Source organism: Rhododendron vialii, chromosome 4a (assembly GCF_030253575.1).
Source record: "Rhododendron vialii isolate Sample 1 chromosome 4a, ASM3025357v1".
NCBI classification, from domain to species: Eukaryota; Viridiplantae; Streptophyta; class Magnoliopsida; order Ericales; family Ericaceae; genus Rhododendron; species Rhododendron vialii.
In genome coordinates this window covers 12,667,443-12,690,464 of record NC_080560.1, presented here as the reverse complement: position 1 = coordinate 12,690,464, position 23,022 = coordinate 12,667,443, and the positions used below count along the sequence as shown (strand labels likewise).

At 37.1% G+C, this 23,022-nt stretch overlaps 2 protein-coding genes across 4 annotated transcripts; one reads left to right on the top strand and one right to left on the bottom strand.

Annotated features, from left to right (window-relative positions):
• Window positions 1–1,998: 1,998 nt before the first annotated feature.
• Window positions 1,999–14,293, bottom strand: LOC131324391 (aquaporin SIP1-2). Of its 3 annotated transcripts, none has more exons than XM_058356340.1 (3): window positions 13,988–14,293; window positions 5,462–5,734; window positions 1,999–2,367 (listed from the first exon to the last, which is right to left on the bottom strand). In XM_058356340.1, the coding sequence occupies exons 1-3, from the start codon at window positions 14,276–14,278 to the stop codon at window positions 2,221–2,223; spliced, it is 711 nt and encodes a 236-aa protein (XP_058212323.1). In that variant the 5' UTR covers window positions 14,279–14,293; the 3' UTR covers window positions 1,999–2,220. The 3 variants fall into 3 exon arrangements, 2 of the variants coding, with proteins under 2 accessions (XP_058212323.1, XP_058212322.1); XM_058356339.1 differs by lacking the exon at window positions 13,988–14,293 and adding an exon at window positions 7,211–7,723; XR_009199319.1 differs by lacking the exons at window positions 1,999–2,367; window positions 13,988–14,293 and adding exons at window positions 3,230–4,367; window positions 7,211–7,661 and having other exon boundaries at window positions 4,439–5,734.
• Window positions 14,294–16,478: 2,185 nt separating this feature from the next.
• On the top strand, window positions 16,479–22,062 carry LOC131324390 (DEAD-box ATP-dependent RNA helicase 9, mitochondrial-like). Its single transcript, XM_058356338.1, has 8 exons — window positions 16,479–17,052; window positions 18,047–18,174; window positions 18,407–18,818; window positions 19,354–19,452; window positions 19,614–19,838; window positions 20,315–20,476; window positions 21,163–21,540; window positions 21,718–22,062. The coding sequence occupies exons 1-7, from the start codon at window positions 16,600–16,602 to the stop codon at window positions 21,526–21,528; spliced, it is 1,845 nt and encodes a 614-aa protein (XP_058212321.1). The 5' UTR covers window positions 16,479–16,599; the 3' UTR covers window positions 21,529–21,540; window positions 21,718–22,062.
• Window positions 22,063–23,022: the final 960 nt, after the last annotated feature.

Below are 23,022 nucleotides of genomic sequence, written 5' to 3'. Positions count from 1 at the left end.
AGTTTTGCGCCAAACTTTTATAGGTTATTGATCTCAACGAGAGGAATCGGGAAAAGTGTTTTTTTTTTTTTTTACTTTTACCCAAGTATTTTGATAAATAATCACTTTTTAGCAAAAAAAATTGATTTTTTCGACTAAAAAGTGGTTATTCAATTTTTTGTTCCTCCCCCTATGGTTGAGTAAACAAAGAACCTTGCAAAAAAAAGAGAGGAAGAACCTTGCATTCTTTTCCAAATTTAAGAACACATCTGATATTTTTTTTTAAAAGATTAAGAGAGTGGTGGATTTGTGATATAGGCTATAGGAATAGGGAGAAAAAAAAATCGGTGTTGTTTTGATAGATAGCACTAGGAAGAACACCATATATTCGATATATTTTTGCCAAAAAAAAAAACATAATGAAGGGAAATGAATGGCGGGAAACAAAAGGGGAGAGAGAGATTGTGTGAAATTGTAGTAGACCCCTTATTTTGGTTATGAACTAGAAGTGACCATTGTGAACCTCAACATTGTTAAGCTTAGCCATCTTTTAAGTGAATAATCAAAAGTTGATGTTAGGCCTGTTAATGGACCGGATCCAATCCGGATCCGACAGATCCGGATCCGATAAAACCCAATCCGATCCAGATCCGATAATACTCAAATCCGATAGTGGTAATCCGGATCCGATCCGAAAATCCGAATCCAAAAACTTTTTTTACTTCAAAAATTTTAGCAAAAAAAATTCAAAAAAATATTTTTTTTTTCAAAAAAAAATATTTTCCGAAAAAAATTTAAAAAAATAAAAAATAAAAATAAAAATACAACTTCTTAAACATTTTTTTTTTCAAAAAAAAAAATACTATTTTTTAAAAAAAATTTAAAAAAATTTTAAAAATAAAGTTCGGATTCGGATTGATAACGGATTTAATCTGATCCGATCCGGATCCGTATTGAATTACCGGATTCGGATTATCGGATCGACGTTATCGGATCCGGATTGGATTTTTCGGCTCGGATCTGGATTGGATCCGGTCCATTGACAAGCCTAGCTGATGTGTCAACTTTTGATTATCCATTTTTGATTAAACTACTAGGATCTTAACCAAAAAGGAAAACAATCAAAAATCTAAATCTGCCTAAGATTATGGCAGAACATGTTACTAAAATAGAAAAGGAAAATTCTAATACCCCTCCATTTATTACCAATCAATCACCTAGATATCCAATCAATCACCAATCATTCACCAATCAATCACACATTTCTTGTGATTGTAATAATAGCATTATGTCCTACATCACTTTTGCAATCATTTTAAAAAGGTCAACAATGGAAGGAAACATATAGAATTCAAGCATTCATAATTAAATCTCCACCCCCTACATAAAACAATGACATTAAGGCATAAAAAGTGAATTTAAAAAAAAAATACTCTCTGATTGAATCACAAATTTGTTTTCTCGGTTTCAGAGACCGAATATTACCCCGCGCTTTCAGTCGTTAATACATTGAATTCAATGCGTTGGAGCCGACTTAAATCAGTAGACCCTCGTGCGGTAACGAATTAGAGTGGTCGATAATGTTAATGTTTTTTTTGTAGCATGCATGGACGAATTTGCACGACCCAGCTTTGCTACCAATTGATGAGATGGTCCAGTTTAAGGCTAGGGGACTGACTCTGTAGGCACACTGAATGAATCTATTGGACTATATGATAGGAAATCATAATGAATCTCATAGCCATGTGTTCAATACAATCTTCAGCAGCACACAAGGGAGGGATTCTGAGCTCTTAGCTTCCACCTGAAAGCCAATACTCAATGAGCCGCTAAGTTTACTGGATATGTAAATTGGATTGGACTACATACTTTGGCTAAAATTCTACATATTGGATGTGTGATCCCACAGAATGTGAGCTACGAGGGGCGTGAAATTACTTATTCCCTCACTATCAATCTCGTCGAACAAACAGGTCCCATAATTTTAGTGTTGGGTCTTGAACCATATGGGGAAGTCTATCAATGAAATGCAGGTTACAATAACTATGAACAAGGGAAACATAAATATAGGTCTTCATCCAAAATAAAATCCAAGAAATCATTCTAAGTTCCAACCATTATAAAGGTATCCCTGAATGGAAAAAAAAAAGAAGAAGAAGAAGAAGAAGAAAAACTAGAGGAGAGAGCAAGAACTACAATTGCCAGCAGATATGAGATGCAGGAGTTTATTTTGGGCCCTCTTCAGGCTTTCTTCTGCTTCGCTGGGGGAGGAAACACAGTACGGAAAACAAAGGCAGCCAATATTGCTCCTATGAAAGGGCAAATCCAGTAAACATAAAACTGCTCCCACGTGTTGTGCTGATTGTTTACATACGCCCAGCCAAAGGCCTGCAGAAACATTTGAACGGGGGTTATTATGGAGTTAGTCACAATATTAGTACCCAATGGTCTGGAGTATAATGAAATACCATACTTATTTAGGAACTTAAAGTCCCCAAAGGGAGCAAATTGAAACAACCATCTATTTCTGATACTGCAAATGGACAGACATGAAATTGAGTAATCAGGGGTAAACCCTAGAAGAAGTAACCTATTTCCAAAGATAGAGCAGGTGTAGAACAGGACTACGACACCGATAACCTTCTGAGTACAAGAGATATGCACTTACCCACACGAGGATCTAACTTGTCACCATCTGGTGCAGGTTGATGGACAAAACAAACGTACCCAAAAAATCAGGTTGGTAAAGTATAACAGAGAGAGGGTCAGGCAGATAATAAAGAATAGAGTGAGTTGTCTGACTCTGACCATTGAGAATAGAAGACTGTGATAATTTACATAACAACCCTTAGTAAGAAGAACACTTGGTGGGAAAGGGAACTTCCACTTGAAGAAAAGGGTTTGAGCAACTTCGAGTAGATGTTCTTTGTCTTGGCTACTCCATTTTGTTGTTGAGTGTGTAAGTTGCTGATAAAAGCATACCAGATTGATACATAAAAAATAGAGCATGAGAGGAATACCCTTGCATTATCACTTTGATGTGTGCAAACTGGCATATTTTTCACTTGAGTTTCCAATAGCCATATGCTATTGAACACACCGCTTAGAATGTTCTTGAAGTGAATAAAGCCATATGATCCTGGATAATCATATTATAAAAGTGACACATACTGAAATCCCAATTTGAACCGACATGAAAAGGACCCAAATATCCAAATGAACTAATAAGATGGGTGGTCAACTAAAATCTATATAGCTGGGAAGCAAAAGTAGCAAAATGATACTATCCTAACTGACACAACCAACAATCTGGGACTTGTACTGAACTCAAACTAGGACCTAGTACCTTCAGATTTTAGAAAGACGAAGGACCAAGTAAACAATGCATCTGAAAGGGAGATGCAACCTGCGGGGTATGCACAACAGAGACACAAACCAAGCCGCCTTATTCCCTAAGTATTAGAAACAAGTTTGGCCATATGCCCTTTGCCTAAGGGTTCTAGGAGTAATTACTAGAATTCTTTTCTTATTCTCTTGCTTTAAATTTTCTGCACTTTTTCACTTTTCAGCCTGTAAACACATAAAAAAAGAAAAAAAAAAGAAAAACACAATCATAATTATCCCCTATTTGCAGCACCAAGAACAGCCCCATACTTCTCCTACAACTGTTTTGGTATTAGTATTAAGCTTGCCACCCTGTTCTTCCTAAGTGGGAGATCCTATGGCACAATACGTCATACCTATAAGAAAGAAATCCGGATTTCCAAGTAAGGGATGATCCTATGGTGTCCTCCGATTGGCTTGCTTTAATGAACGAGTTTTTCTATTGAAATAACATAACCAATGATAGAAAAGTTCGATTGTATAAGATGGTAATTGTTGGAGTTGTATCATGTTGTAGGGGATTTAAAAGATTGGATTCACCGCCAATAAGCACCTAGGAAGCTATTAAAGCTGAGCTCCCAAAGAAGTATATGCCCTCAAATTATGATGTAAAGCCGTGTGAGCAAGTACATTTGTTGAAGAGTATATGCAAAGACTTGAGGCACCTAGCACTCCAAGTAGAGTTGTAGAAATCTCATGCCCAGAAAACAATGAATTTAAAGCTGTTTAGGAGCTCGCTACAAAGAGAGAAGTGCAACAGCAAAGTGTGTAGGTGAAAGGACAAGATCAAAAGCTGAGGCAAAAGAAATCGTCTAATTAAGGAAAAAGATGCAAGTCTTGAGGTAAATGCACTGCAAGTGTTCCCCACAATGTTGTTAAAAAGGCTCCAGTTGACACCAAAGAATAGACTGGCCCCAGAATGAAGCTTTCTATTGTTCCCCCAGAATACTTTCCAAGTTATTGTCTGTCTTTCTTTAGTTTAGGGAACTTTTCAGCCTCTAAACCTACAAAACCAGATCCGACTTATCCCATATTCATACCTCAAGTACCTATTCCCTTAACTCAACCTTGGCACCCTAGCTTCCAAAAGAAAATAAAGCCCGCCAGTAAGATGATTGGCCACTGAAGGGGCATGAAGCAACCTTTTATGGCCAGTTAGAGACATTCCATGTTTTCTTCAATAGAGTTGCAGTAATAGTTTTGTGGTACACTCTTTTTCTTTTCCCATCTTTCAATCTGTAGCTTCTCGGGCTTCCGCTAGAAAATTCTAACAAAACTCACTCCTCTCGCCCTCACTCCCAACCAAGCATGATGAACTAACATTGAATAAACTATTACTCTTCCTCTCTCTCTATCTCTATCTCTTACACACACACACACACACACACACACACACTCATATTTCTATTTCAGAAGATGTTTACTTCTTTGAAGTTCCAAGTAACTTGTGAAGTTCACTATCCACAATGGGCCTTCAAAGATCAAAAGTTGTATAGAAACATATTCTAAGAGTCTCTGGTAGATAAAATCCGGGTGCTATGACTAAGGGGGTAGGAAACACTACAAAATGGGCATCCAAAGATCAAAAGCAGTATCAAAACATACTCTACCTACATGTGGTAGATAAATCCTTTGCGCCTATGACTAAAGGGGTAGGAAATGTGTGTGTGTGTGTGTGTGTGAGAGAGAGAGAGAGAGAGAGAGAGAGAGAGAGAGTCCAAAAGGAATAATGCAAAACAAACAAATTGCAAGGTAATATGCAGTTGACGAGAAACAGAAAACATACAAAAAAATTCTTAAATGATTGACATTTGTATACAGACATCTCGTCAAAAGTATATACGCATTTGTATAGCATCTTATCTCATGATTGACACTTAAAAAAAAGGTGAGGACCAATGCCACAAAAGTCTGGCAGAGAGTCATTGTGACTCAATTAGTGCCATCAAAAATGAAACAAAGGAAAAAAAGAGCTAATGGGACACAAAAAGGCATTAGCGAACCATCAGTTGATGCAAGGCAATGTCATGTAATGAACTTTCATGGTTTGTTTAGTCCTCAAAGAACCTTATGAACAAAATTATGTGGCAGTACTCACATTGGCAGGGTTCATGGAAGGTCCGGTATAACTGGAGCCAGTAACAACCATCACTACAGTTGAGATTGAAATTAACCATGTCTTCAACAATGGGCTTCTGGGACCCTTGAGCACAATAAAAAGGACAGCAAACGTAATTAGGAAGGTTAAAACCCCCTCCGCCAAGGCCCCAGTATGCAAGTCAACTTTTAAAGACGGTCCCCCAAGCATATGTTTGTACTGCATGGGCATCACTTCAACAATTGCCAAGGCACCACCCACTGCACCAGCTGCCTGCCAAGGAAACAAAAGAGCAATCACTAATTGTTGTGAAAAACAAAGTAAGATTTTCATCTCATGTTCATTCTTCGGCACATGATCATTTGCATCAACCTTATTGTACCATGAGTTAGAGGTTTCTAATCTACCTCTAAAAGCATTCAATAAATGACATGCTTAGAAAATTATACTCTGATTTACTCCCGTTACTGCAAGTCATTATCGTTGACAATTGAAGGATTTTCAAATCTCTATAAGGCGTAGTATATCAAAAAACAGGATCGCCATCGGGTCTATGGAAAGATGCAAATGCCGATGGTTATAAAAGGAGAATAAAGTTACCAATAAGGAGGCTAGTTACCTACAAAGTAATCATGAGTTCTGAACATTTCAAGTGGTCGTATTTTCATCTGTTTCTCTCTTCAACTTTCAGTATGCTTAATAGCACATCTTATTAAATTTTTAACAATACAGGCGATATACAGTGTCACACCACGTGGTGACAGTTAATTCCACTCGCATTAGAAGCAGATACACTAACTTGGAAAGGAGATTTCTTAGCGACAACGACGATGATCAATGGTTGAAGGCAAACTCTCGGGAAGAACTATCAATCAATATTATCAAACAAACGAGGAAAAGTCAACCAAAACATCTGCCCCCCAAGTGAAGTTGTTATCTAGAATCTCAGCCTTTTTCAAGGCTCCACTAGGCAGTTCCGTAGAGGATTCTTCAAGAGTAAAATCAGTAAACATCAGAAGTACTATATTATTATGAAAGGAAAACACAAGTTCGGACTTTTGGTTATTTTCTTTGACTCTTTGACGTTCTTTGATTCAACAATGCTTTACAAAAAGGTGAGCAAGCTTTTTGACTTGAAAATTTTCCAAGAAAAATTTGTGTGATCTTCATTATAGTTGACAAAAAAATATACATCCAAATTATGTACATTTATTGTTAAAAATGCACACACAAAAAAGTTATCTTGAACAGATAATGACAAACTTTACAACAAACTGTGAAACTTTACCTGTTTAATACAAATAATTTCGCTTTCCAAGTTGACTTATCTCCGTAAATTTTTTTCATAAAACTGCATTAAAGGTCCTGTTGTTAAGATCCCTTTGGGCTCCTAAAAAGTATGAGGCGGCCCTGCTTACGAAATTAACACTATACTACCAGTTTGCAACCTAAAGAATGATTGATAACTTGAAATTTTAGGAATTTTTACCCCACAAATATAGAATTTGTAAGAATTTTTTTCACAATCCCATAGAATTTTTCTTAATTAACATGAAAATTGGTAAAATACGTGAGAATATTTGGAAATTTAGGAAATTTTCTTCCAGTGAATTTCGCGTCGTCATATATAAATTTTTCTGATTCTCCTCGTCCAACGATGTGAAGTAAAAATTAGGACGAAAAATCTAAGCCCAGCCTAAATAAATGGGGGGATTGAAACCGGGAAGAAAATAGAATAGAGAAGCAGACCTGAGCCGGGAAGCGGAGAGCCATGGCGTACAAGGAGTCGCCGCCGATGCCGGCGGCGTAAAAGGCGGCGGTGCCGGTGGGATTGAAGCTGGCCCCACCCAAGGCGTCGCCGATTACGCCGAAGACGGTGACGAGAAAGAAGATGAGGACGGTGGTGATGAAGAGCGCCGACATCCCTTGCACCCCAATTGCAGAGGCTATGACCGATGTCAGTGCCCCCAGTGTCGACGCGCAGAACACCCACATCGCAGTCAACACCGCGTCCCCTACCGCCGCTTTTATCGCCCCCATCTCTCTCTCTCTCTCTCTCTCTCTCTCTTAGTGGCCGGAGATTGGATTTTGATAGAGGGAAGGAGGGAGTGACTTACCTAACAAACCCAAAGACGAATGCCTCGTGGTAGGCGAGGGGAACTGATTGCCTGATTGTTGAGGAGTTGATTCATTGGTTGTCGCGTGGTCTCTCGTTTTTTATAGTTTTGTAGTACTACGTATGAGAAATATTCCAGTATTCAGAGTGTACGGGAGCACCATTACTTGGTGCTCACGAGACCCATACGCTTATTGTCGATCTCACGAGAATATGTGATTGTTGAATAGTCCAGAACATCACATGGTAATACTTCTAAACTATTGTATAATTTCACATTTGTGGGAGCAATAGGGGTGCACACCACATGGGACGATTGGTCCTATTAACGAGGATAGATGGATGAAATTCGTAAAGAGATGATATTGATATTAGAATTGGTAATGAAATGAGATTGATGTAAGATGAGATTGATAATTTGCTTGTTTGTTTTAGATAGATTATTAATATCATGTTTGTTCCATATGGAATATGATTGGATTGATAGTATACACAAAAAAAAAATTATGATACTTTAGAATAAAATTACCAGAAAAATAAAATCTTCACAGCGGTGCAAACGGATTAAAAATTAGAGAACTTAATTTTTTAACCATATTTTTCAATTATAATAAACAATCTTTCCAAAATTAAGTGCTATTAATTTTTTAATTCATTTGAATCGGTGCGAAAATCTTATTTTTCTAATTATTTTATCTTAAAGGAAATCATAAGTATTTTTTTGCTCTAAGGCTCTCATGTACAAACCCTAAGATAGCCATATAACTAAATGAAGAGCAAATACTTATGAGAGCTTTAGGGACAAAAATTACTTATGACCCTTAATAATAATATGATCAAAAAATAAGATCTTCGTATAGGCTCAAACATATTAAAAATTAGAGCATTTAATTTTGGGAATACTGTTTATTAATTAAAAAATATGGTTAAAAAATTAAGAGCTTCAATTTTCAAATCATTTGAATCAATGCGAAGATTTTTATTTTTCTGATCACTTTATCGTAAAGTGTCATAATTAATTTTTGACTCTAAAACTTTCATAATCAAGAATATGCTCTATAGGGGTCCCAAACAAAGAGACAATTTGGTCATTGCATCGTTAAGGGATTGAATTACGGGGTTGGGGGAGATGATGTCCCTTTAAGGGGCAGCAGCATACTGTCCCAGCCAAGGGGGCCCCGCTCCGGTCTCACCTCACTCCAATGATCAAAAACGTTCATTTCTAGAGCTCGTCAAGTTGAACAATTATGCAAAAAATCAAATTGATCAGATATCATTAAATGCCTAATTAAAATCTTTTTGTCTTGAAAAGAATGGATTCGAAACATTGGATCAAATCTACTAAAATCCATTATTGGCAAGTTATATGTGTTCCGAACAGACATTTAATAATATCCGATTAAGCTGATTTTTCACATACTTATTTGACAAGCTTTACGAAATAAACATTTTCGATCATCGAAGCGAGACCAGAGCAGGATTCCCTCGGTCAAGACACTACACTGCAACGTGCTGTCCTGGCCGAGGGAATTACCAATACTATCTCCGGGAGGGTACTAGCAATACCCCTGTAACCTGGATTATTCATCCTATAGGACTAGTAGTCCGGACGACTTTTGGTTTACAAACAGGCCCTGTTTGATAGCCCGCTTGGGCCATGGGATGGAATTGTCAAAGTGATCTGATTCTTCAATAACGTGTTCGGCTTGATTTATGTGAGCCCAGATTAGGTATTGTGGGATACTCAATCTCCCCGATTGATGGGATTAGCCAACCCAAGAGGGGGTGTGTTATTACTAATCCGGTCCCGGATTGGCGATGGCCGACTAAAATATCCTTTTATGATCAAATATTTGTTTTATAGGGTTTCAAATAATGAATAGATACTTAATTATAAGAGCCTTATAGACAAAAAATTAATCATAATCCTTTAGGATAAAATGATCAGAAAAATAATATTTTCGCACTGGTTCAAATGGATTGAAAATTAGAACACTTTATTTTTTAATTATTAAGTGCACCAATTTTTAATTCGTTTAAACCGATGCAAAAATCTTATTTTTATTTATCATTTTATTATAAAGAATCATAAATAATTTTTGTTTCTAGGGCTTTCATTTAGAACCCTAAAAAGCATATACTTGATTATTAAAATCCTAAAGAAAAAATTAAAATTATGACCTTTTAAAATAATATGATTAGAATAATAAGGCTTCGAATCAGTTCAAATGGATTGAAAAATTAGAGCAATTAATTTTTTGAGAAAATTATACTAGCATTTTATTTTTGATACAATTTTATATATATTAAAAAATGGTTAAAAATTTAAGTGCTCTGATTTTCAATCCGTTTGAATTGGTACCAAGATCTTATTATTTTGATCAACTTTTTTTTATACAGTTTATGTATTAAAATGGTTAAAAATTAATTGTTCTGATTTTCAATACGTTTGAATCGGTACCAAGATCTTATTATTCTGGTTATATTATACTAAAGGGTCATAAATAATTTTTGTTTCTAGGGCTTTTATTTAGGACCCTGTAAAACAGATACTTGATTATTAAAGTCCTAGAGACAAAAAATAATCATAACCCTTTAGGATAAAATAATCAAAAAAATAAGATCTTCGCACTGATTCAAACAAATTGAAAATTGAAGTACTTAATTTTTTAACCATAATTTTTAATATATAAACAATCTAAGAAAATTAATTTTGTATAATTAATCTTTTAATCATATTTTTTTAATGTTTACTTCATTTTTATTTCAATTTGACACACGGATAAAAATGAAAATAGACAGTTTCAATCTAATCCTATCCATATAAAAAAAACATTTTAGATAATAATCCTATCGTTTAATTGCATGCAAAACAAATATGCAAATTACTAATCTCACCTTATTACCAATCCCCTCGAAATGAAACCTGCTATTAAAGAGGCCCACAATGGCTTCATAGTCCCACAAGTGTTTTACCCGTGCTAGGCACGGGGAACAAAATTTTTTTTTGTTATGTTTAATGTTATTTTTTGTTGCAGGTAAAGTTTTTTAAAATATTATTTACCTCTCATTATTCATTTATGATGTAACATTAAATATGTAAAAGTTTTAATGAGAATGTTTGAGCATGAAAAGAAAGTTTGAAAGTTTTTTTTTTTCAAAATTTTATATTTAACTTTTGACATTTCAAAAGTGTAGGGAAAAAGAAAGAAAATTCATTTTATTAGGAGAATGACACATAGGAGAGAGAATTAAGAAGAAAGCTTGATTTTATTTTTGAAAACTACATTTGTTTAGTATAGATAGGATTGGTTATCCCATCGCCAGAGGTAAGAGCCTTATCAAACGGGGCCTAATATGTTCAAAATTTTAAAAAAAACAAACCGTTAAATCCGTACCAAATGTCTTATGGATTGAACGGAATCAATCAACGGACTTACGGTTCGCGATTAATCTACAGTTCCAAACTGTCATTGTATGTCACAAATCCAATAAAATAAGAACAAAGCAAAATTAGGGGAAAGTCTTCCATACACACCCCTTTAAAGTGTGTATCATATACGCTTATTGTGTGATTCATATTGTGCCTCCTCATAAAAAATTACTTGTAGGACAGGTTATTCATAACATTTTATTTCGCATCGCAACTTTTATATTAAAAATTCGTAACTTTTTATCAATATAATTCGTAACTTTTTAGCAATACATTCATAACATTTTGAGAATCATATCATTTTGGTGTGTTTCAATGAGAATGCATATAATACACACCCAAATAAAAAGTGTGTATTGTAGCACTTCCTCAAAATTAGAAATACTGGGAAGTTTTTGACCGATTATCACAGTTACATACACATCTTCAACGGCTTTTGTTATAAAAAAAAATAATTAAACCTTCCGATTCTGATCAGTTGATAATATGAAAGCAACAGTAGAAAATCTTATGATACACAAAACACGTTAATTTATGGGGTGTTTCTACTGAACAACAAGTTGTGGACTACAAATTCTTTATTTTGTCTTTGTTCAAATTTTTCCGTGTTTGTTAGTTTGAACTTTTTGAGTTTTTTCTTGGATATTTTTCAAAATACTTTGTGTAAAAGTTATAATTTTTTACTGGAGCTGTTTGTTGAATATTTTCCAAAATACTTGTGTAAAATTCATAATTTTTTTACTTTTTCGATTTGTCTCGACAAGACGAACCAATATTACATAAAAGTTTGGCGAAAAACTAACAAACATGAACAAATTTGAACAAGGGCAAAATAAAAAAATGGTAGTCCACAACTTGTTAGTTAGTGAAAACACCTATATAAAAGATATTCTGATTATGTTAGTTGATGGAATGTGTCTGCTTAATTTGCCAATATGTGGAGGAATTAATCTCATGAGCATTTGTTTTTTGAAAGCTCATATTCTCAAGTGGTTTGACAGATATTGCTTTACAAGAATAACATTCAACACCCCTGTGTTGGTTTGGCTAGTGAACTGAATTGAATGTATGCTCACAGATATTTTAGTGGATGGTGTAGTGGATGGTGTAGTGGAAGTGTGTAGTGTATGTAGTATTCCTCTTTTGATTTCTGTCCTAATCATATCTGTAAACTTTCCATGGCTGCCCCGACTTCCTAGATTTGGAGGGAACGTAATCGAAGGCATTTTTCAAGGGATTGGTGTGTCTGCTCAAACTTTGAGGACCCAGATTATTGAGCAAGTTTGAGGCCGTTTATGCTTGTGGAGAAATGTTAAGCTAGCGCAGCAATGCAAAATGGTTTTTTTTTTTTTTTACTTCCTGGAACCTTAGTCCTAGGATATTTTGTCTTATGTAATTGGCTCAATTTGCTAAAAATTATGTACCCATGAAGTTACTATTCTGAAGTTCAATTTCTGTCAAGATTTGCATCAATTTCTACCCATGTAGGTACGGGCAATCCAATGATAACAGAAAAAGGAAGGGAGAAAAAGGAAAAGAAGGGTCTGAAAACACATGGACCTGGGCACGGACCACACTACTAAACTATCATTCAAAACGGAACGTCAAGAGGAGTCAAAATAACAAAACTCAATTATGTGTAACATTTAACAACCCACCCACACCAAAAAAATCACCAAAATTTCTTGAACACTCGGAACAGGCACAAATTCCACCCAGAACAATAGCTAGATTGAAATTTAAACACGACTTACACCCTGGAAAGAAATAGACACAAAAAACTCCCAAAGGAATGTTTCACACGGCTTTCAAAAAATGGTTTCTTTGTTAGACCCATTACCTTTGCTTTCATGGAGCTTTCTTGGCCCAGCTTTCTTCAACCAGTTTCGCCAGAATAAATCAAAAATTCCAAAAGAATGTTTCTTTTTTCTTTTTTGATAATCGAAAGGAATGTTTCTTGGCATAGCTTCCGACAGGATTTTTAAACCTCAGTGGGGATTCGAGAGAGAGAGAGAGAGAGAGAAAGAGAGAGAGAGAGAGAGAGAGAGAGAGAGAGAGAGAGCCTAAATGACAAGAGCTGTATTATTATTTTTTTTACTTATTATGCCAATGACAGAAACTGGGTAAAAAGAAGAGATGATATTTTTGTGAAATAGTTGAAAAATTGTGGGCACTTTCTTAAGAGAGTTAGAAAACACACATCAACTCTTGGATCAAACAAATCTGAGCCGTTGCAACAACTTGTCCTCACACCCTTCTATTTTATAATAGAAACTAGTGTTTATCTATGCCTATGGCACTACGCATCCCAATTGGAATTGCCCGTGTCTATGGCACTTGCTAGCTTGTATGTGGCTCAAATACTAAATCAATTTATTAGTATGTAATATGTGATCCTCTTCTTAGTAACACGAAAGAGAATTACCAGTGCTTATGGCACTCTCCCAACTAAACTTTTAAACTATCGACAATGAACAATTAATTTGCTTATGAAATCCCAGTAAATACCAAATAAAAAAGTTAAAATAGCTCTACTATAGATCCTCCATCACATACATTAAACATATTTGCAGAAATGAAAAGAACATATTAGAAACCAGAAATCAAAAACCTCAATGGAACTTCAATCACTAATAGTTATCAAATGTCATAAACTAACCATATAAAGAGTAAACAAAAAATTAGTTCGGATTGAGAGAAAAAAAAGGCTATTGAAAAAAGCTATAGAGAACTCAGGTTTTGATTGAAATACCTTAGTGTAAGCTATCACCGGATGCATAATGCTTGCCCATCCCCTAGCTTGATAGTATGCTCTGATTATACTGTGGTTTTGACCTATTGTTAGTTTTGGTTGGTTTGCTTTATAAGGTTTAACTTACCCCAAAAAGATACGCATACGTTAGTATGATTTTTAACGTATGCGATAGTTATTAGCGGGAGATTAAAACTGAGAAGAAAATAGAATATAGAAGCAGACCTGAGCAGGGAAGCGGAGAGCCATGGAGTACAAGGAGTCATGGCCGATGCCGGCGATGTAAAAGGCGGCCATACCAGTGGGATTGGAGTTGGCCCCGCCCAAGGCGTCGCCGATTACGCTGAAAACAGAGAGGAGAATGAAGTTAAGGACGGTGGTGATGAAGAGCGCCGCCATCCCTTGCTCCCCAATTGCAGAGGCTATGACTGATGTCAGTGCCTCCAGTGCCGAAGTGCAGAACACCCACATCGAAGTGAACACCGCGTCCCCTATCGCGGCTGTTATCGCCCCCATCTCTCTCTCTCTTACAGTGGCCGGAGATTGGATTTTGCTGGAGGGAGTGACTTACCCAACAAATCCAAAGACGAAAGTCTCATGCTAGGCAAGGGAAACTGATTGGTGAGGAGTATCAGTAGGGGTCGTCGAGTGGTCTCTAGTTTTTTATACTTGTCTATGAGAAATAATCCAGTCTTCGGGGGAGTACAGGAGCACTGCCACGTGGTCGTCGAGTGGTCTCTAGTTTTTTATACTTGTCTATGAGAAATAATCCAGTCTTCGGGGGAGTACAGGAGCACTGCCACGTGATGCTCATGAGACACAAAGACTTAGTCGTTGCCCCCACAAAAATATATGATTGTTAAGTGTTCCGAGTATCACGTGGCAATACTTTCAGACTTGTTAGTTAGTGAAAACACCTAAATAAAGATATTCTGATTATGTTAGTTGATGAGATGTGTCTGCTTTGCCAATTGAGAATCAATGCTTCACACAAAATTAAAGTGTTAACTCTTTTGTTGTGGAAGCAAACATTTCAAAGACAATAATGGAGGGCAGGATGAGAATCTGTGCCAATTTCAAGATTTGGAAAATATGTTTCCCTTGAAGCTTGTCTATGGAACTTTTTTTTCTTGTCTCTTGATATAATTTTAAGAAAAGGTAAGATGAGATAATTCACAACATCAAGACACAAAAAGAAAAGGTCAAGTTAATTAATAAAAGAAAATTTTATCGGAACATCAGACTCCCAAACAAGTCGAGTTAATTCGCTGAGCAGAAAAAAAAAAGTCGAGTTAATTTACAACATCAAGACACAAAATGACTCATGCAACCAAACCAGTTGAATCGCGAAACGGTAGAGATATCATCGACAAAAAGGTATGATGAGATAAAATAGATTAAAATCAAACTAAAACTCACTAAGCCATACCAAATTTACTAATTACACCGAAATTATTATTGTCCTAACTCCTTTTCCCATGTGTAACCATGTGGGATATGTAATTATAAATGTGAATATACTATATAATTAGGTCGATGGGCTGGTTAAATTTCGCTCCCCTTCTAAATGGGTTGGGTTTCAGAAGACTAACAATTCTATGGCTAATTGAATTGTAATAGATGTGACCCATTAAAAGAGCCAAATTCATTAACAACTCGCTCAAATTCACCAAATGGGAATTAGTCAAGGTGTAAATGGAAGTTTATTCGGTCGTTAACTTCAGGGCTCGAAATTAGTTGAAAAGCACGTTAATTGGCCCGAGAATCGAATTATCCAAAAAATCACCCGAATCGGAACCCATTCGTTTGACCCTCCTACTTGTAACAAGTCCATAATTTATATAGCCACATTCGGGCGACTTAAGGCCACATTTGTATTCGGGCCTATACCCAAACCCAACCCACTCCCTTTTTGGCCTAATACCATATCCCTCGCAAAAATGCATAAAAACTTATGCCATGTGCTCTTCCATTTTCAAAAAGAAATTTTTCAAAAAATTCTCTCTAGATTTCTCATACTTCAAACATTTCTCTCTCTATCTCTCTCTACTTATTACCCCTACTATTTTTCAAAAAACTTTTCAAAAACTAAACCTTATATTTGTGCTCTGAACATTTATTTATCTAACCCACTTCCTATTTTGGCATAGAGATTAAATTCTTTCTACCAGCGGAGGAAAATCCTACTTTTTCATCACCAGTTTTTTTGGTCCTACCGCGTGTTTATTGTTCATATGAACCGTTCATCTTGTAGACCTCACATACTAGTGTATCCATGCAAAAAATAAACTTAATCAGATATCGATAGGAGTATCAAAAATTGAATTTTGCTTTGTAAAATGAATAGTTTATTTTTATTATTATTGACAAAAATCAGATTGACCATTTTATAAACCAAAATTCAAATTTTGATATATCTATCGACTTCCGATCAAACTGATTTTTTGCATAACAATACTATATTTCGGGTCTTAAAATACAAACAATTTAGATCACAACAATAGAGACTCAGTGGGGCCCATAATAGGCGATAGTGAAAAAGTAAGGTTTTATACCGGCAGTGGATAAAATTTATTCTCTTTGGCCCACCATATCCCTTGCAAAAATGCATAAAGACTTAGATGTGTGCGCTGAACATTTATTTAGGGCCGGAGGACGAGAGATTCGGGGCCTTTCCATCAAATGGTGGGCTGTTATGTAATTTTCCCTTCACATTCCATTTCCGTCAAATTCCTCCGTTTGCTAAAACCCTAATAAAACCTCGCTACTAGGGTTTCTCGCTGTGGAACCCAAACAAAGCTCCAATCCCACCATCAAGAACAACCACGAGGAGGAAAATGGCTACTGGTCTCGTCCTTCTGAGGAAATCACCCTCCACTCGATCGGCACTCGCCGCTTTAACGTCCTCCGTCGATTCCCTCCTCCACCGCCGCCACAACCACTCCCATTTCTCAAAACCCAGCACCGACCTCGCCAAATCCACAAACGAATCCTCTGGAAATGGTCAAAATGGAAAATTTTCAATTGGGTGGCTCAGTGGGGTATATGGAGTGGCGGGTAGGAGAGGTTTTCACGGGGCGGCCGGTTTGAGTTTTAGGGCTTCGGTCCCGGCGTCGAACGCAGGGTACGCGGCGGCGGCTGACTTCTCCGACGAGGACCAGACCAGAGGTCAGGGGGGTAGTAGTGGTGGTGCTAGTGATGTCGGGCTTGAGATATCTAAGCTTGGGATATCGGAGCATATTGTTTCTGCTTTGGCTGGCAAGGGAATCACTAAGCTCTTCCCTATTCAGGTATCCACACCATTTCATTTCGTTTTGATTTCCGTAGTTCGAATATATCATTTTCCACAACATGATGTATGCCTGAGGATCCTTTTAAGGAATCATATTCGTATTCATGGTCAAAATCAGCAATTTTTCATCCTGAATTTTTGCGATACGAGTAGGTAGTTATCTTGGTATCCTGATTCTTGGGACGAGTGTACGGGGATTTAATAATGGGAGATTTAGTGATAGGTCCACTGTAGACATTTCATAAGCCCACATTTTGTGAAGCCACAAGTCCACACAACCTAAACCCTAGGGTATCCTATAGAAGTGCCTAAAACCCTAAACCTTATGAAAGTGCCTAACCCTCTAAAACCTTATAATAGGAAAGTGCACCCTAAAACCCTATAAAAGTGACTAAACCCAAAAAAGTGACTAAACCCAAAAAAGTGCATCCTAAAATCTTATGAAAGTGTTTAAACCCTATGGTACCCTACTCTACTCTAGGGTACCCTAAATGGACTTGAGACCTTACAAAATTAATAAGTGGACTTGTGGGCTTGTGAAGTTCACATAATGGACCTAAGACTAATTTTCTATTTAATAATGATCATGTAATCCTTGGACAAAGAAAATGGGGTCACGGTTTGGGTATCTGTGAGTTAAATTCACAAGCAAACAATTTACACGACATTTAGATGTGGCACTGAATGATTCGTGATTGCAAAGTAGTGGTCTATCGAATCGTTAATCCTGCAGTGCTACATCAACATGTGTTGCGTGCATTGTTGCACACGTTGTTGTGTTTGCAGACTTTCTCTATTGAAAAACCATGTATCCTTTTGGCTCAGACAGTAGAGAGAGAGAGAGAGAGAGAGAGAGAGAGAGAGAGGTTTCTCTCTTGGTCTCTTACTTTGAAATCATAATATAAAAACCATCTATTCTTTTTAGTTCCGCTTCATTATTTGACATTGCGTATACAGGGTATCACTACCGAAGCATTTTTTTGTGTATACAGAAAGCTGTGCTGGAACCAGCCATGAAGGGATGTGACATGATTGGTCGTGCTAGGACAGGAACTGGGAAGACCCTTGCTTTTGGCATTCCCATCATGGATAAAATCCTCCGGTTCAATGAAAAACATGGGTTTGCTACCTTAAAATCACTTTTTGATGAATTTTATTCATATATTACCATAATTTCCTCTTTTCGCTTCTTTCACAAGTATATTTTGTTTTGTTTTTGTTTTTGCTAGGCAGAGTGGTGTGGATTTTTGTGGTATTATTAGTGCTTGTTTCTTAACTAGTTTTTGTTGCTAATTTGAGTTTTGATATATAGTTCTTTGACACGGTTATTTAGTTTGTTTCCTGCCATATAGATGTGGAAGATATCCTTTGGCTATGGTTTTGGCGCCAACTAGAGAGCTTGCTAAACAAGTTGACAAGGAATTCGCTGAGGCTGCTCCTAAGTTGGAATCACTGTGTGTTTATGGAGGTGTGCCCATCTCGCGGCAAATGAGCCAGCTTGACCATGGTGTTGATGTGGTTGTTGGTACACCGGGACGGGTTATAGATCTGATCAAGAGAGGTGCTTTGAAATTATCTGAAATTCAGTTCCTTGTACTCGATGAAGCTGATCAGATGCTTAATGTGGGTTTTGCGGATGACGTTGAGACTATCTTACAACATGTGCCAGCGAAACGTCAGTGCATGATGTTCTCCGCGACAATGCCGAGTTGGATAAGGAAACTCACCCAGAAGTACCTAAAAGATCCACTAACAATTGATCTTGTAAGTGTGTGAATTTGCTTCTTTTTTTTAGGCGGTTGATGAGTTTTTTTTTTTTTGCTTTCATATTATTTACCATCTGGTCCATCTTCACTACATCATGTTTATCCTCTTCACAGGTTAACGTTGCCATTTTCTTTGAAAAGATTAGTATTCGCTTAGTGTTCTTTAGATGTACTCTTTTGCAACTCTGATTACATTCAATTATTCATGATGGACTGTACTTACTCAACAACTTGGTGCCTAAACTTGGGTAGTAAAAACTAGCTATTTTCAGTTGGTTGTGAAATTTAATGATGATTTTTGGATATTTATCTTTCTTTCATGTGTAATTTGACATCTGTGGCAGTAACTTTTACTGCCCTTAAGCCATAGTATTATTATTGCACAAAAGGAAACTCGTTTGACTATAATTTGTGTTCTGAAATTACCACTGCGAACTTGCTTATGCTATATTTTCACTGCATTTCCCTATAATTTGTACTCTGAAATTACCACTGAGGCACTGAGAACTTGCTTGTGCTCAACTTTACTGCAGGTAGGAGATTCTGTTCAGAAGTTGGCAGACGGAATTTCGTTATATGCAATTGCATCAGAGATGTTTGAGAAACCACAAATTATTGGACCTCTCATAACAGTATGTATCCAATGCTTTATTCCTTTCCTGTTTCATCTTGATATTCAGCCTGGTTAATATGGCGATTTTTTTTCCTTCAGTTTTTTTTTCTTCCTTGCAAAATGGAGGAATAAGTCCTTGACTTTGACTGACGTTTCTCTTCCCTCCCTGTTTGGCACTAGGAACATGCAAAAGGAGGTAAATGCATTGTTTTCACGCAAACGAAGCGTGATGCTGACAGATTGGCATATTCGATGCAAAGAAGTTTCAAATGTGAAGCTTTGCATGGAGATATTTCACAAAATCAGAGAGAGATAACTCTTTCAGGCTTTCGAGATGGTCGCTTCAATGTTTTAGTGGCCACTGATGTTGCTGCTCGTGGCCTTGATGTACCAAACGTTGATCTAGTGAGTTTTATTTTGATGAATTTATCGTTGTGCTGTACTAATGGGTATTTTTTTTAGTCACACTTGCAAAAAGATGAAAACCTGTTTGTCCTACGTGACCTTAAGTTCATTTCTTTCTCAATACATGCTGCCTGCCACTCCCATTTCCCAACAAGACAAGGTGACAAACTGAAACAAATGAAAATGTGAAGGGGTCATCCTGCAATTCATCTGTTGTTTATTCATGATGTGGCTCTAATAACAATCTTCCTCTATCATACTTTGATCTCTCTGATATTGCCTCATTTTTGTCTTTTCCTACTTATGTGGATGTAGATTGGTTTTCACCAAGTTTTCATCCTCGTGTGATCTTCAAGATTTTAGAAATGTTGTGTTTCAAGCATACTAAATCAGTTATTCCGACAATCGAATTCCACTGCAGTGTTCTGTATCTTGTCTTCGACTGTCCTCTTAAACATTCTTTATTTACTGCACAGGTCATACATTATGAACTTCCAAGCACTTCAGAGATCTTTGTTCACCGATCTGGCCGAACAGGACGTGCTGGGAAGAAGGGAACTGCGATTCTGGTTCACACATCAAATCAAATGAGGGATGTCAAGAGTATTGAGCGAGATGTAGGGTGCAGATTTACAGAGGTATGCAATAATTCTTTTTTTTTTTCTTTTGTCATTCGTTAAACCTAATCTACTCTATCCTTGGGGAGGGGAAGGGGGAGGGGTGCTTAGGGGAATTGAACCTACCCACGTGCATGAGAATATAAGGGAGGCACCAACTGCACTTCACTCCACTTGCAATATGCAATTATTCTTACGAGGAATACTATCTTTGTACCCTTGTATACATGTTAAGCTATTCCTTTGACCGACTGCTTTGAACTTCGTCAAACCTATTGGAGTGTTGAATGTTTAATGCTCCGAGTCTCTTACTGGGTTGGACAATTGAAAGCTTGAGAAAATGCTTTGGAGCTTCTGGTCTTTAAGCTTGTGATGATACGAGGTCAACAATTACACAAACACCCCTTTAATATCCTCTGTATTTTTCGCGAACATGTTCCTGCACTAATGTGAATCTGGTTTGAAGTAGCATCATTGGGTTTATTTTTGGATCACTTCGGCCAAAATCTCAGCTAAAGCATTATGCTTCGTGGAGTAAATAATCATTTCGGAACTTCATGGAAATAACTTAGACGGCTTCCCCCTTTATAGTTTTAGGAGGGGATCTGTGTGGGTGTGTGCGTTTTCAAATTCTATCACTTTTATAGGAACTTGTATCATTAATTCTTTATCAGGAATAGAAGACTGATTTTGCATATTAATTTCAGCTCCCCAGGATTTCTGTTGCGGGTGGAACAAGCAACATCTTCAATGACATGGGTTCAAACCGTGGCGGGCCTGGCGGCCGATTTGGCGATTCAGGTTCTGGTCGTTACGGTGGTCCCTCAACTGGTGGTTTTGGTGATTATGGCTCCAGTCGTTCAGGATTCGGTGGATCTGGTTCTGGTCGATCAGGTGGTGGGTTTGGTGGGTTTAACTCGAGCCGCTCAGGGAACTCTGGTGGTTATGGGTCTGGTCGTTCGGGTGGTTTTGGGAACTCTGGTTCAGGTCGTTCTAGCGGTTTTGGCGATTTTCTCCCAAGCAGATCCAGTGGTGGCTTTGGCGATGATAAATATGGGAGGAAATCATTCTAACTTTTCTCAGAGGTAAGTTCATTCTACTCTTTCACAAGTGATCGTTACAATTCAATTGCGCAATAATCTGGCCATGGTTAATGTGTTATTCAGAGAAAAGGACTGACCACAATCAGCTGGTGAACGACAAACTTTGAATTATTTGTTCTCTGAAGTTGTTGTTTAACGTACTCGTTCATGCCCTTGCAGTTTCGGGAATGAGAGCTATAGAAGTCCGCTTTGAAAATTGAAACGAACATTTCTGGACTATCGGTGTTGCTTGCAGTTGCTGAGGGGGTGATCAGCTGGTTATATGATTATGTTCGTCACTATAAGATAATATTTACAAATTGTCCCTTTCTTCGTAGATAAGAGGGAAAAAAAAAAAAAAATGTCCCATGTGAATGAATATTTTGAAACACGGATTATTATTTTTACTGATGCTTTGAATTACTAGTTATTTTTGCCAACACAGCCGTCGTTGGATGAGAATTTGGTGTAATAGGACCATAATGTATTCATTTCACTGGGAGGAATCAGTTGTTGTTTCAGTTCCTTCGTATTTTTCTGTGATTCCCGATTCGCCAAAATTGCGCACGCACACACCCTCCCCCCGCACACTACGAACGAAGTAAACACAAGAAAAGAATGTGTCCTAAGATCTTCAACCAACATCTGTTCGAGAATCTGAGTTGATTTCAGATGAGACTATTCAAAGGTGGTTGAGTCATCGATTGGGCTAGACCTAGTTGGTTAGTTGACAATCTACTGTAATGAATATTACATGCGATTTTTGTGTTTTATTTGTGTCATGCTTTGAACAGCAAAACGAATTATCATTACTCCCTCCGTCCCCTTATTATAGTCCAGTATTTCATTTTGGGCTGTCCCTTAATAAGTGTCCATTTGGTAAAGTTAGTGGGTAAAAGTTGGTATATTCTATTTTGTCCCTAAAAATAGATTTCATTTTGAAAAGTTAGTGAGTAAAAAGTGTAATGATGATGGGTAAGTAGGGAAAGTGAAGGAAAAAGTTGACGTGAAAGGTATAATGATGATGTTTTTTTAATAAGTTGGAGTTACGAAGTAGGACATTTAAGAAGGGACGGAGGAAATACTATTTTGGAGTAAGACCATTTTTTTTTTTTTTGATCCGCGGAGTTAGACCAATTGGCATGGTTTCATAAAGGTGGTGTTACTCCCTGCATGCATGGCATTGTGAATACTCTGTAGTCATGTTGGCAACTTGAGAGACAAAGTGCTCAAACCTAAACCTCGTTCACAAAGCACGACGAAGTAGTAAGAACGTAAACTGTACCAAGTTTGCAAATTTTGCCGTTTTCTCAGAATAGCTCGAGCTATTTGACCACCATTGGACTTGCGCATCGGCGAAACTCTCGCCATTGCTAAAATCGGACCAGAGTAATCCAAAAGCATATGCTTCATTGAATTGGGCAAAACTCATTTTCTTGTGCCAAATGGCGTTTCGGTTTTGGCAAATTAAATTTTCGCTTACCG